The 15,935-nt window shown below is 43.1% G+C and overlaps 1 protein-coding gene across 1 annotated transcript in view; it reads left to right on the forward strand.

Moving 5' to 3' along the window:
* Positions 1-8,053: 8,053 nt before the first annotated feature.
* LOC103611673 (zinc finger SWIM domain-containing protein 6) overlaps positions 8,054-15,935 on the forward strand; it is a 101,255-nt gene continuing 93,373 nt past the window's right edge. Inside the window, exons 1-2 of the mRNA XM_008629221.1 lie at positions 8,054-8,069; positions 8,447-8,803. Coding sequence (XP_008627443.1) covers positions 8,054-8,069; positions 8,447-8,803 — 373 coding nt within the window. The remainder of the gene's footprint in view (positions 8,070-8,446; positions 8,804-15,935) is intronic.

The raw sequence follows: 15,935 nt of genomic DNA on the forward strand, positions 1-15,935 counted from the left end.
GTGTAGCATTTGATTATTGTAGGACTAGTAATATTATTAATAATAGTGTGTTCACCTTGCCTTCCAATGCTTGCAAAAGATAATATACAAAGTTACTACATCTGTGACCCATCAAGTATTGCTTGTACAAAAAGAAAAAAAAAGAGGGAATTTGTTGCAGAATTATTGAGGGATCAGGGACATGGATCATTGATAGAATTATGGGATCAATAAAAGAACTATACAAGCAATAGGCCTGGAAGCAAAAGGCCTGTGTGTGAGAAAAACTCTCCATGAGAAAATTCTTGTGTGAAGAAAAAACAGGGCTGGGAACAAAGAGGGAGTTTGAAGATTTGCAGCTGTTCAGATAAGACCTAGAGAAGGGGAGGTAAACTCTGAATTCTTTTAATCATAACATAACTGTAGAAGCTTGCCAATGTAAGTCCAATTAGGTAGAAGTAGAAATGCGCTTTGATAAGTTTTAAGCTACTTAAGAGTTAACAAGCTGGTATACTATATAAGTGCCTCTGGATTGCTAATAAACGGAGTTTTGCTCTTATCAACCATATTGGTTTTGGACTGCAATTTTCTCCCCCCGCTGGAGCCGGGCCTTTCTTCTTTTTACAATTCCAACATCCTACGACATGGCAGGATCCATCAGTAAATGGAGCGTGGCCTCTTTCGTCATCTGATAAGTCATTTATCATGGTTTAATCCCAGTCAGCAACCAAGCCCCATGCAAGATGCTTGTTCACTCCTCCAGCAGTGGGATGGGGAAGAGAATCGGAGGGGTAAAAGTGAGAAAACTTGTGGATTGAGATAAAAACAATTTAATAGGGAAAGCAAAAACCACACACACAAGTAAAGCAAAACAAGGGATTCATTCACTGCTTCCCATGGGCAGGCAGGTGTTCAGCCATCTCCAGGAGAGCAGGGCCCCATCATGTGTAACAGTTACTTGGGAAGACAAATGCTACCACTCCAAATGTCTCCCCTTCTTCCCCCCTCTTTATATACTGAGCATGATGTCATATGGTCTGGAATATCCCTTTGGTCAGTTGGGGTCACCTGTCCTGGCTGAGTTTTCTCCCAACCTCCCATGCATTCCCAGCCCCCTTGCCACTGTGGCAGTACAGAAAGCAGCAAAGGCCTTGGCTCTGTGTAAGCCCTGCTCAGCAATAACAAAAACATCTCTCTGAAAAGGCCCAAGAGCTACTGAATGAGCTATTTCCTGTTCGATCTGCTCAAAGGCCTGTTGTTGCTCAAGGCCCTGCTCAAAATGGTTCTTCTTTGCAGTCACTCAATTGAGGGGGCTCACAAGCTGTCTATAACTTGGAATATGCATTCTCCAGAACACCACAAGGCCTAGGAAACCTTGTGATTCCTTTTTGTTAGCCGGTAGAGACATAGTTGCTATTTTGTTAACCACATCCATAGGGTCATGACTGCATCCATCCTGCCATTTTATTCCCAAGAACAGTATCCCCCATGCAGGCCCCTTGACCTTGTTTTTCTTTATGGCAAACCCAGCTTTCAGAAGAATCTGAATTATTCTTTTAACCTTCTCAAACACTTCTTCTGCCTTGTTGCCCCATACAATGATGTTGTCGATGTATCAGATGTTCAGGGGCATCACCCTGTTCCAGTACAGTTTGGATTAGTTCATGACAGATGGGAGGACTGTGTTTCCACCCCTGGGGCAGTCAATTCCAGGTATATTGGACAACACTCAACACGAAAGCAAACTGTGGCCTGCACTCTGCTGCCAAAGGCATCAAGAAAAACACATTGGCAATATCAGTTGCAGCATACCACTTGGCCGCCTTTGACTCCAGTTCATATTGGAGTTCCAGCATATCTGCTATGGCAGCATTCAGTGGTGGTGTCACTTCGTTCAGGCCACAATAGCCTACTGTTAGCCTCCACCCTCCAGCAGACTTTATCTCTGGCCATATGGGACTATTAAAAAGCGAGTGAGTCTTTCTGTTAACTCATTGGCTCTCTAGTTGATCAATTAGCTCATGAATGAGAGTCAAGGGCTATCAGTTTGTACAATATTGCTGCCAGTACATTGTTCTGGTAGTAACTGGCACCTGCTGGTCTTCAACTTGCAGCAATCGCACAACAATGGGATCTCCTGAGAGGCCAGGCAGGGTGGATAACTGTTTGATCTTCTCTGGGTTCACAGTAGCTAATCCAAAAGCCTATTGGCACCTGTTATGAATGGATGATGTAGGTTTAAATCAGCTCTTGCCTTTGCCCAGGCCTCTGGCAGCAGGCAGTCATGTCATTGAGGTGTCCAGCACCCCAAAAATGCACTCTCATTTGCAAGTTCTTTAATAATGTCTGATTCAGTCTATTATAAAATGAATTATTTATTAATAGACACAACTAACAGACATAAGACTTAAAACAGACTATTAATACACAGGGATAAGACAAAAAGACAATACTAGTATTATACATGTGGAGTTAAAGGTATCATTAAATTTACAGCTAGCTGAGAAATAGTATAACTTAGGATTCAATGTTTCTTGCCATCCAATCTTGATGGAGTACACATCGAAAAATCCTCTCTCTCAATTCCCGGGGAAAGGGACCTGGAGTTGTGTCCAAGGCTCCAGGGAGAAATCTTCTCACACCTTTCCAAGGAGTGTGTAAGAGACTTCTGCTCTGTGATAATTTGTGTGGGCTTTTATAGACATAAGAACCATGTCTTTTGGTCAAGAATATTTCTTTCATCTCTTCCCACATTTGCTTTTTGGGCTCTCTGGCTCCTCGCTGGGCTATTAATCTGGCCTGAGTTATCTCTTCCAAATGCCCCAGCCATGAGAGAGGGGGGACGTCCTGCCACAGTACCCCTTTGGATCCTTGAAGTACCCTCTCCAGACGTAGTTGATGCCATTGGATACAAGGGGCCTCTGGCCCAGTCACAATGGGGTGCTTTTGCCACTTGTCCCCTGTTAAGCTCCACTCACCCTACAATACAGACAACTCCTAACATCCTCCCGTCACTCCAGAGATCCAGATGGGTTCTGTGCCCCTATACCCCGATGGCATCACTGTGCACCAGTGTCTACCAAAGCCTTGTACTTCTGTGGATCTGATGTGCCAGGCCATTGAATCCACACAGTCCAGTATGCCTGGTCACCCCTTTCCTCCTCCTGGCCAAAGACAGGGACCCTCTATTCCCATTCCTGGTCAAAGTATTCACTATCTGACCCTTACAGTGCCAGACCTGAAGTCCCCTCACCAGGATCCAGGGAGGTAATTTCAGTCCTTCTGTGTCTGAGAGATCACTGATCTTGTGTCTCTACAGCAACTACACTGACAGCCTTCTTGGGTGGCCCCCTCTTAACAGCTCTCTTCCCTTCCAGCTTAAATGTGGTTTCACCATCCCACTTCCTCCCATCCTCCCCCTGGTCACACAGAAAGAACCAAAGTGCACCACATGGCCCGTGCTTGGGTCTTCTTTTCCCTCTGACCGGGGCAGGAGACGACTGATCTTTTGGGCTGCTCCTGACAGCCGAGGCCATGGGCCATAGGGATGTGGAAGTACAAAGACTATCTTCAAAGTTGTGGAGCCAGAAAGACACTATCTCTACAGTTGATGTATTCATTTTGTGGTCATACATTGCTGCCAAGCTGTTGGAATATGATGCAGAGGCACTTTGAATCACCTTCCTCTCCACATGGCCTGTGTGCAAGAGACATCCTCTGGATTTTAAGGGATATTATAATTTTTTTAGATCACTTTAGATTACTTCCAGCACTACTAATTCTCTCAAGTACTAGATACCTTTATCTGCAATAGTCCACTTTCCTGGAAAGTCCAAAAGATCTTCCTTAATTGGATATCTTGCCCTCATGCTTAAGAGGAGCTGTCTCCAGAGACTGCAAATTGATTCCTCTTTTCCAATTCCTCTTTCAATTCCCTGATTTCTATCAAGGGATCCCAGCTGCTTGGCTTCATGTCCTTCTAAGTGCTAACTGTCAGCCCTGTTATCCCAGCATCAAAGCAACCAGGTAGAAATCCACTCACCTGGCTGGCAGCTGCAATCTTTTCGCAAGTCTCGAAGTTCTCATGAGGTCGGGGACTGGGTAACTTCAGTTTCCTGTTTGATTTGTCTCACTCCTTTCAATTTCTTTCTTGAAGGACTGGCCTCTTGATCTGACCCCTCCTCTCCTGATTTCCTGATTCTTCTTCTTCTTCCTCGTCCTCCTCCTCCTCTGGACCTGCCGTTCTGCTTATCCATTTTTCTTTTTCACTACTGGGGCAATGACTGTAGTGGTTGTTTGGGTCCCTATCTCAACCATAGTGTCCTCAAATGCAGTTTGGGTTCCTGCCTCAACTACAGTCCTCTGAGAGTACTAAACTGTGGCTTGATAGGCACAGGCCAGGCCCCAGTACAGGGCAAGGAGCTTCTGGTTTTCATTGGGGAAGGCAAGGCACCCTTCTATCAGGTGACAGGTCAGTTTGTCAGGGTTGATCCCCTGTTCAGGTGCAAAGTCCCAGGTAATGGGAGGTGATTCCACATACCCTGCCACCCAGGGACCAGCCACTTCAGGACACATTTCAATATCTCCTCACCTAAAATCTATTTTCTCTTGATGCCTGAAGATTTTTAGCTTTTTATATATTTTTCATATATTTGTAACTTTGTAGACTGTTAATACATAGTTATAATTTCTAGTACTATTCCTGCCCTCTCCCATAGTTTATCAAACCCTTACTAATACATTCTTGAAATTCTGTTTAGTTTTGCCTTTAGTCTAGCAAGGACACTGTTTTGCACTATATATCATAGACACAATAAAGCGTAGGGCTAAAAGATAGGTGGGGGGGGAGGGCTTCAGTGGGACAGAACCCGGGGGAAAATTACCTAACCAACTGCTCTTCTAATTGGACAATATTTGATAGGTATACTAATCAACTAACCTTATAAAATTGTGGAAATACTGTATCACCTGTGCATACCGCCATATTGTGCACCTTGAAGGCTTTCAATTAAAGATTTTCTTTTATATTATCATTTTAATACTGTTTTGAAAAGACTTGTGTTTTATTCCAGGCAACACTCTTACACCAGGATGACACCATTTTCTACAAACCCCATAGTATGCTAACAGTATTAATTGATAGTATGCAACAGCTCATGTAATGATGAACAAGGACTGTGGGAACCTGCATTATAAAAGCATTCACATCAATCTCAGGCAGGGAGAGGGAGATGTATTCCCTCATCCTCTCTGCAAGACAGCTCCCCCTGCACAGCAAGGCCATCAATGGAAAGACAAAGTACAGAGCCAGTGATTGTATTAACATGTTCCCAAGCTCAGCAAAATAAAGAGATAAGCAGTGCATCTGACAAACTCCATGTCCTGCACAGGAGCTTGCTATTTAATAACTACCATTACTATAGCATGCAATAGATATATAACTGCTTTTGTCTCACCCTATGTTGGGCACCAAAAAGGGCTGTGGTGGGTTAACCTTGGTTGGACACCAGGTGCCCACCAAGCTGCTCTATCAGTCCCCTTCCCAGCTGGACAGAGGAGAGAAAATAAGATGGAAAACAACTAGTACATTGAGATAAGGCAGTTTGCTAAAGCAAAAGGTTGCATGCACACAAGCAAAGGGAAAAAACAATTTTATTCTCTACTTCCCATCAGCAAGCAATGTTCAGAGACTTCCTGGGAAGTGGTTGCTCCAAAAGGCAAACATAAATAACGAATAACCCCCTTCCTCCTCCTTCCCTTAGCTTTTATATCTGAACTGACGTCATATGGTATGGAATATCCCCTTGATTAATTTGGATCAGCTGGCCTAGTTGTGTGCCCTCCTAGGATCTTACCCACCCCCATTCTATTGATGAGACAGAATGTTGGAGAGACAGTGCTGATGCTGTGCCAGCGCAGCTCAGCAGTAGCCAAAACACTGGTGTGTTATCAACACCTGTCTACCAATGCAAAGCATAGCACTGGGAGGGCTGCTATGGGAAAATGAACTTCAGCTCAACCAGACCCAATACAGCTACTTACTAAGAGCAGAAAGGAGTAGGATCAGGCTCTTTTTGAGTGTTCAAGTGTTACACTTTTCCTCAGGTCATAGATGAGAGACTTTGATATATGCTTCATAGGAAAGTGATATTAAAAAAAGGTATCTCCTATACAATTTCCTTGAGACCACCAATACATCTCTCCTTTACTGGAAATTCACCTGAAATAGAGCTGGATAAGTTTTAACAATGCCTCTTTATTGAGAGAGGGCACTCATGGGAGCATGCTATGATTACTTAAAAACCAAAGGGAAAGGCAGAGGAAGGAGTTCATTATTCAAGAGGCAATTGCCTTCCCCTTCTCTGTATAAGTGTTGAGTGGAGCCAAGAGCAAGAATGCCAAGTATGCCTGGGCTTCTTCATCCTCCCCCCCTTCGTCTCTGTACTTTACAGCTTACTGCCTCTTCAACTCCAACTACTTTAACTGATAAACAGGGTAGACTATCAAATTTCTGTAGCTGAACGAAATCCAAACAGTGATACTGACTGCACAACCTGCTCTGAAATGCACAGCATAAACAAATGGAAATAATTAGATTTTCCTCTTAATTTCCAGTAGATTGAAGAGTTTCTTAAAAACAATTTGAGATGCAATATTTTGGACTAGAGTGATGTATATATTTCTCTTTTTCCACCTAATTTTCATGTGATACTGCTTCCTACAACACACTTTTTTTTTTAAATACAAGAATACTAAATCAGTTTTGGACTTTGAGGGAGTGTGGCTTTATATTGTTTCCATTATAAGTAGTTAACGTATAACACCTTACTTGTAATATCCATTCCAGATTTTGTGTGCAGTCTGTTCAAGTTTCATACTGATAATATGTAATTTGTTTGTATTGCTTTGTAGCTATACCTCTGACTAAATGCTTGAACCAAAAATCAATGTAATGTTTACATAAAATCCAAAAGAAACACCCAAATTCTGCAGTGATAAAGTATTGAGAGCCAAAGCTAGGCCTTCATGTTGGGAAAATATCGCTATCTCTCTGGCTCTGTAGCTTCTGTGCCGGAGCGCGAGGCGTAGCAATCTCTAAAAGGCATTTCCAAGGCGAAGCCGCTTAGCAGGACCAGCTATATACACGCGTGCACGCAGAAACGCACGGATAGCTTCAGTAATACAAGTTGACAGCAAAGAGGCAGGAAGGGTCTTTGCGTGGAGTTCCACAGGAGCAGATTATTGCTTCCACACTGTGAAGGGTTCTAGAGGCAAAGACCCAGAACAATGGAAAGCTCAGGGTTAAGTACGGGAGTGGAGCGAGCGCCAGGGACCAATGGGGAAGCTCTGGGGGAGTGGTGAGGGGCAAAGGCCAATGGGGAGAACAGGGAGGGGAGAACCTTCTAAGGCATGGGACATATAAGGTAACAAGGAGATGGGGAGGCCATGGGCCAACCAGGGAAGCAGAACTCGGGTAGATTAACATAACAGAACAATGCATCCTGAGAGAGGCCTTTCTGGTCACCCTAACCTGAGGAGGTTCTTTTGGTACTAGGGACTTGTCCCGCCAGCGGACTCTCTTTGTCCCTTGTAATGTAGGTTCACCGGCCACCATAGAAAAACAGAGATGGGTTCAGATCTGATCTTCAGAGAACAGCGTTTGAGACCTTGGTTCAACAGGGTGCTTTGTAGAGTAGTGGCTGAAGTGAAAATCTTTCTTATGGTATACTATATGTTAAATAAAAAGAAAACCCAGTTCTTTTGCCTTGTGCTTTATCATGCCAAATGGAAATGCACACTTCTGAAACAGTGTGTGCATGTCTCATTCACTATTATAAATCTGATATCCTGTGTATTGGTAACTGCAGCAGTTTCCATTTCCCAAGAGCTACCCAAACATACCTGCCCTACCAGATTGCTTGGGTTGATGATGAGCTTTAGCATCAGCTCAGTGGTGGGAGAGGTGAAAGCAATGAGGTTAAGTGACTTGTGTCGGTGAATTGGTGGCAGAGTTGAGATTAGGACCAGGGTTTGTGTGCTACTAGAGTGCAACTACTTTCCTCTTATTGAGAGAATGGGTAAATTTGCTGGTAGGTGCAGACTCTGGTGTGAGGTTTGGAAAATTGCTCCCAGCTTGTTTAACTACTGGTAGTTTCACCTTGGTCTTAATTGGATGCAATTCTGCTTCTGCAGCTATCATTTACCAAGTAACTTTTTCTTACTATCAAACTTTTATGAATGTTGTGATGGAATGGCAAAGAGGGCTTGTAAACCAGCTCCTTTCGATTTTATTTGATATAAAAAGGGTATGACAGAAAGGGTTCATCATATTTGTAATTAAAGCAAGTTCTTTGAGATATATTCTTTCTCAGAAATACATGATGACTTTTGCTTAATTAAAGGTTATCCATAATGAGATATGGTATTTTATTTAAGAATGTAAGCCCTCCTTTTTTTCCCTTCACAGGTTTCCACTTGAGTGGCACTGTGACAGACCCTGCAATGCAATCAGAGCCAGAAACTGTTTGCAATGTAGCTATCAGCTTTGATCGTTGCAAGATTACCTCAGTTACCTGTAGCTGTGGAAACAAGGACATATTTTACTGTGCCCACGTTGTGGCACTCTCTTTATACCGGATCCGCAAACCAGATCAGGTCAAACTGCATCTTCCCATTTCAGAGACACTGTTTCAAATGAACAGAGACCAGCTACAAAAATTTGTACAGTATTTGATCACAGTGCACCACACAGAAGTTTTGCCAACTGCTCAGAAATTAGCAGATGAAATTCTTTCTCAGAATTCAGAAATCAATCAAGTCCATGGTAAGTTTGATGCTTGTTCTTTTGTTTCATTCCCTCGCTGGTTTTTGATATTATTTTTTTTGTGGCACTCAGGAGTGTGGCCTCCTGAAGTCCCTTCCAACCTAATTACTTTTTAATTTTTATGGTGTTTACATTATGGTGTTGCGGTCAGTTCATCACATGTTTCTGCCACTGCTTTCTCCTCAGGGGGAGGACTCCTCACACTCTTCCCCTGCTCCAATGTGGGGTCCCTCTGTCCTGGTTACAGGAGTAGAGTGCCAGTTTAGCAGTATGTGGGTGTAACCAAAAGGTGTATTCGACTCCTGTCTACCTCATTTCTGACAAACTGTTAATGATGGGTCATTTGCAGTAGCTGCCCAGTGCACACTTGACACCTCAGGCTACAAGATGGATGTTAAATGAGATAAGGAAAAAGAGGCAACCCTGCAAGGTGGGGTAGTGTTTCTTTTTCTTCACACCAATGACTCAGCTGTGATAACTTCCTCGGGGGAAGCACCAGCACAGCCACACCCATCCTGAGGTGGTCACCTCTGCTAATGGGCCATAATGGACTCAATGACACCAGCAAAATAGGCAACTGCAATGACTCACAGTATTACATCATTCCATTTTGAAACTCCCTGCCCTGGGGGAGGTACTGAGCATTTCCACCTGAACCTAAGCATATATAATCTCTGGTTTTGGGGATTTGGGACATCACCACCACTCGACAGATCCAGAGGAGGACCAAAACTTCCACAGGACCACTGCTTTTGACTGTAACCATCACTTCAACAGGAGTGCAACCACCACTTGATAGGACTGTGACCATCACCCTGACCAACAGGGTGCCAGGTTGTACTCTTTGTGGGTTTAAGCCAGTTTTCTGTGTATCATTGCATTTATTATAATCTCTCTATTAAATAGTAACTCTGACCCGAAATATCTCTTAAGGTAATTGAGTGGGGTTCATTTCTCCCACTGGTTTACTTTTCTACCAGCTCACTCTCCCACAGGAAACAGTTCTCCACAACCTTCTCCAATGTGATTCCAATTTTGACAATGTACAGTTCTTCACAAACTGCTCCAATATAGGACCCTTCCACGTGGTGCAGTCCTTCAGGAACAGGCTGCTCCAGTGTAGGTCCCCCACAGGGTCACATGTCCTGCTACCAAACCTGCTCCAGCATGGGCTTCACTCTCCACAGGGTCACAGGTCCTGCCAGGACCCTGCTCCAGTAGGGGCTTCCCGCAGGATCACAGCCTCCTTTAGGCACATCTACCTCCTCCAGCATGGGGCTCTTCTGTGGGCTGCAGGTGGACCTCTGCACCCCTGTGGACCTCCATGGGTTGCAGGGGCACAGCTGCCTCACCATGGTCTTCACCGTGGGCTGCAGGGGAATCTCAGCTCTGGCACCTGGAGCACCTCCTCTCCCTCCTTCTCCACTGACCTTGGTGTCTGCATAGTTTTCCCTCTCACATATTCTCATTCCTCTCTATGCTGGCCGCAATTGCTTCTGTGCAGTAATTTCTTTCCCTTTCTTAAATATGTTATCACAGAGGTGCTACCGCTTTCACTGATGGGCTTGGCCTTGGGCAGCAGGGGGTTTATCTTGGAGCCGACTGGCACTGGCTCTGATGGACATGGGAGAAGCTTCTGACAGCTTCTCACAGAAGCCACCCCTGTAGCTTCCCCACTACCAAAACCTGGTCATGCAAACCCAATACACCCATAGAAGCTACTGTGGAAAAAATTAACACTATCTCAGTCAAAACCATCACACCAGTCCTTTCTTTACATTTTCTCATATTAGCACTGTCTGCTTCACAGTAGTTTCTGTTTTTCTTTAATGCTATGCACTACTGAACAGTTGTTATATTTTACCCAAGAGTTATGAAATGAAACACAAGATGAAATTACTGATGTCCAAACTTTGAATCATTTGGGGAATCAAAGGCATTTGTAATAAGTAATTTTATCAGCTTTGTTTCTATATAAATGCTATTTAGAATAATTCTGAACACACTAAGTTTATAAAATCAGTCACTATTCTGTTGTGAATCAACATACATTATTGGTTTCTAGCTCTGACCATTTGATCTTTCCATAGTACACATGCTTTTAGTTGTAATTGTTTTCCCATATCTTCTTGATTCTGCCATGAGATTATATTTAATAAAAATTTATTAATCTACATTTCACTTGTATACTTAAATTCATAAGATTTTTATAAAATTAAGTTCAAAAAATTAAGCATGGCTGAGTAAATAATGTGGCATGGTTTCATCTGAAGATTAAAACAACTCTTGTGATACTTCCAAAATAAGGACCAGGGAAGCAGTTTACTTTGAAGATGCTACGTTCTGCCGTTATATTAACAAAAATTTAGAATCATAGAATCATAGAATCATTAAGGTTGGCAAAGACCTCTGAGATCATAGAGTCCAGCCTTTGAATGATCTCAACCTTGTCAACTAGACCATAGCACTAAGTGTCAAGTCCGCTTGTTTCTTGAACACCTCCAGGGATGGTGACTCCACAACCTCCCTGGGCAGCTCATTCCAATGCTTGACAACCCTTTCCACGGAGAAATTCTTTCTGATGTCCAACCTGAACCTCCCCTGGCATAGCTTGAGGCCATGTCCTCTTGTCCTGTTGCTATTTGCCTGGGAAAAGACACCTACCCCCACCTTGCTAGAACCTCCTGTCAGGTAGAGAGCGAGAAGGTCCCCCCGAACTTCCTTTTTTCTGACTAAACACCCCCAGCTCCCTCAGCTGCTCCTGATGACTTACTCTCTGGACCCTTCCACAGCTCCGTTGCCCTTCTCTGGACACACTCCAGCACCTCAATATCTTTCTTCTAGTGAGGGGTCTAGAACTGAACACAGGATTTGACGTGCAGCCTCACCAGTGCCAAGTACAGAGGGACAATCTCTTCCCTGGTCTTGCTGGCCACACTATTATTACCGCAGGCCTGGGCCCTAGGGTATATCACCATGTCCCGCAGCCATAGGGGGGAGGAGGAGAGAAGATCCAGCAGGCAGGAATTGTGCAGCAAGATTGATTTATTTAATTATTTTACAAACTCTTTTATAGACTTTTTTCTTCATAGTCTAATTGGACAAGGATCAGCCACCCCTTGGGGGTGATTGGCCAAAATCCTAAAACATCCATTGTCAAAATATTTTCTACTATACCATAAACAAGACTTTTCAAGGTTGCAGGTGGCTTGGTTGTTTACATACTCTGCTACCTCTTCTGTGAGAGAGAAAAGTCTCTCACGGACTTAGAAAATAGCAAGAAAATTCTCTCTAGCAGCATTTTTATATCTACACACTATTGCTGATACAGGCCAGGATGCCATTGGCCTTCTTGGCCATGTGGGCACACTGCTAGTTCATGTTCAGCCAGCTGTTTATCAGCAACCCTAGGTCCAGCCACTCTTCCCCCAGCCTGTAGCACTGTGTAGGGTTGTTGTGACCCAAGTGCAGGACTCAGCACTTCGCCTTATCAAATCTTATTTTGGCTTATTGAATTTACTATTCTACCCTGAGTAATTTGCAATATAGGCTATTCTTTGCTTATTTTAGTCAACCCCCCTTTTTGCTTCTATTTACTTTTCAAGATTAAGTTCTTTATATATGACACTAGTTCTTGAATGTGGCAGCTCAGTTTTAAAGTAGTTGCTTTTAAAATTCCTAATGTAATGATCAAAGTCCTTAATTTTTGTTTTAAATGCTGCTTCTTATAACTTGGGAGTTGATTATATTTAACATGTAACCTGCTATGGCCATAAATATAAAAGGCTTTTACCCTGTTTTCAAAATGTATTTGGGTGTTCAGTGTTACAAAAAAATTGTGCATGGTATTTCTGCTTTTATTACTAAGATTGCAATTTAGGAATTTTAGTAAAAGAGCAGGAGTATGTATGTATGGCTGTATCTATATACTGAGTGGAAATACTTATTGTATTTAACTGTAAATACATGATGTTAAACCTATTTTAAAAACCAGTCATGACAGAAGTTAACAAAGCCAGAGTGGAAGGAACGGAGATTAATCTGTTAGTGTCTATAAAGTGACACAGTTTAATTACAGGTTTTATTTTTTAGTATACAGTGATTTCTCTTTCATAGTTCAAATGGGAACTAATTTATCCTCATAACATCCCTTTAAAGTGCATAAGTAATGAGAAAAATGAATTCAAGAGCTGAATTTTTAGCAGCATAATATTGAACATTTGTTAGTAGAACAAAGGCATATCACAGCGCTGGGGCGCTTAGCAATATTGCCAGAGGCTCCGCTCCATTCATTTTACCGTGAACTTAAGTACTTCTTTAAACTGTTACATATTCATTAAGCCCAGAAAGTAATTTAGCCTACAACTAATTTGTAGTTGACGGTTTCCTTGGGAGGTGTGAGTTTTGATGAGATAACAGACTTCCTGTGATGCATGCGGTTTATCTTCATTTCTTTAAGATGTCCTGGTTTCTGCCTCTGTAGTTTCTCAACTTAAAGGACATTTATTACCATGTGTTTATTACTAGTTTTCCCAACATATTACAACTATTTCGAAGTTACAATTTACCCTAATCTTGTTTTACTTAACTATATTTTACTTTAACACTTTCTACATAGTACATTATCACTTATAAATGTTAAAATCATATATGCGAAAGACAACATTTATCATTCACTCTTATCACAGTAACACTTATCCTCAGTTTAGAATTGGGGAGAGGGATTTGGTCATGGTACCAAACTGCACTGCAGTGATTAAATTCAGGACTGCCCATGTTCCTCTCCCCAGCCAAACAGTCCATCTCCTAAAGCCTTGTGCTTGTTTGGGGCCGCACTGCACCCCAAGTGAGGCCGCTGCCTTTGGGTTGACCCTTCAGATCTACTTGCCAGCTATTGCTAGGACTTCATTTCACAGCTCCTAAGGCAGCTCCCTTCTGCAGTCCTGTTGCTTGTTCAGATTGTGTGGAAAAGCCACGCTATGAAAAGCCAGTGTCCACAAAGAAGACAGAGGAGTCCTGCAACTTTATTCAAATAAAGGGACAGATTCCACTAGGGCATACCCCGTGGGGTCTCTCTCAAGGTTTTGGAGGGCACAGCCTCCTTTTATCCTAAACTCCTGGTTGCATGTTGCCCTCTTCCTTTCCCTATTGGCTGAGGTACTAGGAAGGTACAGCCTTCCCAAACCGCCTACCACATATTCCCCCTTGAACATGTATTGTCATTTCCCCCCAAAGTTCAGAAGTTCAGGCCATCTGGGTTCTGCAATAGACTTTGCGCGGACCCATTTGTCCTATTACCCTAAAGTTCAGGTGTTCAAACTGTTTGGGTTCTGTAACAAACTTGTGCAGCTTGATGTTTGTAGAGACATTAAGACTCATTTCGAAGACATTAACACCCATTTCTCCTAAAGACCCTCACCCACCGAGTCGTTTGTAAAGACATTAGCACCCATCTTTCCTATCAAGATAGTTCCCATCCCATGTCTTCAGAAGAAAAGCAGCAGTGTAGAAATCCTATCTGTTGCTCAAGAATGATGGGTGTGATAGAGGGAGAGGAAGCAGACTTCACCTTGTTGAGGAATACACCTAGGGCCGGTAGGTCGGTGTGTAGGTGCAGTGCAAGCTGCAAGGTGTGCCCTGGGTGGGGGAAATGGTTGGAGCCCCAGGCAATGAGCCATGATCAGGCACTGACCCTTTGCCTAACTAAGGGCAAGCAGACCTGTGGCGCTGGCCCATCAATCACCCAGAGACCCTGCAGAAGCCAATGAACAACAAGAAGATCCCAGACCCAAAATCACCATTGGAACAGGTGCACAGACTGTAGTAAAAGTCCAGGGATTCCTTTGTTCAGGGTCCCTCTCCAGAGGCACCAGTGCCAGCTGTTATTGTGTCACTGCACCATGATTAAATTACTTAAAGGAAGCAGAGGTCTGAGACTCTGCTATGGGAAACCTGGGGTGGAGCCAGTGAGGAAACCTGGTCTGACTGTGTGTGGTGTGTGTAGGGAGTCAAGTAGGGCACCCATCGGTTCACTGGAACAACCTGCTGTGAAGGGGCTTCAGTCACAGCAGTGAAAGTCTCGGGTCAATGGTCAGACTGGGAAATTTCCTTAATGACCTGACTGTAAGTGAATGTAGTGATCTGGAAAAGTGCCTGGTTGAGAGATGTGGAGATGGTCATGTCTCAACCCCAAAACAAGAATAACATGGGCAGTGGGAGCTGAGGCTTCTCCAGCAGCAACACCGGGATGCCTGGCTGCTGCCAGGGCTGCAAATGGGGTTTGGATTTGTGCCCAATCTGACATGCCATCTCCTTGCCTTGTTAGTTCATGGCTATTGCTGAAGACTGCCAATGATGTTGAAAGATCAGCAAATTACAAACCATAGCTAGTGCCAGTTACATGTATATTGAAAATTCTTTATACATTCTGGTTAAAATTTTGATCATACTGAGTGTAGCCTATATATGATCTTGTGAGAAAATATTGTTATGAGTCAGAAGTACTTGTAGTACTGTGCTGAATAGCATTGTAGAGCTAAGACCTTCAGCTTGGTGTCTTAAGCTTTTATAGTCTTCTTACCTAGTGGCATGAAAATAGCACTGGTGTAAGTATAGCAATGCTGAGCCACTGGGGAAGGCATAGCACAAACTGACTGATGAGTTTTTTATAAAATGTAAACAGTTATGGAAAGAATTTGGTTTTTTTCCCTAAATAGGGAAGTGTAGCTGATAAATCTTAGGCTTTTTAAAATACAAGTTAAAAGTAGCCATACTGTCACCAAAAGTGTAGTGGTTTGGTCCAAAATACTCATTACTGTTTACCTTCTGTGAGATAAGAATTAGGAGAAACGCAAAGCAGGCACCAACCTTGAAAGAATATAAAGAAGTTTATTAACAGACCTAAAAGAAGAAAGAAAAAAATCATACCACACCTTCAGAACACTTCTCCTCCCCCCACCTTTCTCCCTTCTCCAAGTGACAATGTAAAAAGACAACCCTTGAGATGTTCAGTCTGTTTGCCACTTCCATAATAACCTTGTTCAGTCCATTTAGGAAGAGGAGTCTCTCTTGCTCATGCTATGAAAACATTATCACAATGAGACAGCCGCCCACTTCCAAATAACTTTGTTCA

This window comes from Corvus brachyrhynchos, unplaced genomic scaffold (genome assembly GCF_000691975.1).
Source record: "Corvus brachyrhynchos isolate BGI_N302 unplaced genomic scaffold, ASM69197v1 scaffold503, whole genome shotgun sequence".
In the NCBI taxonomy this organism is placed as follows: Eukaryota; Metazoa; Chordata; class Aves; order Passeriformes; family Corvidae; genus Corvus; species Corvus brachyrhynchos.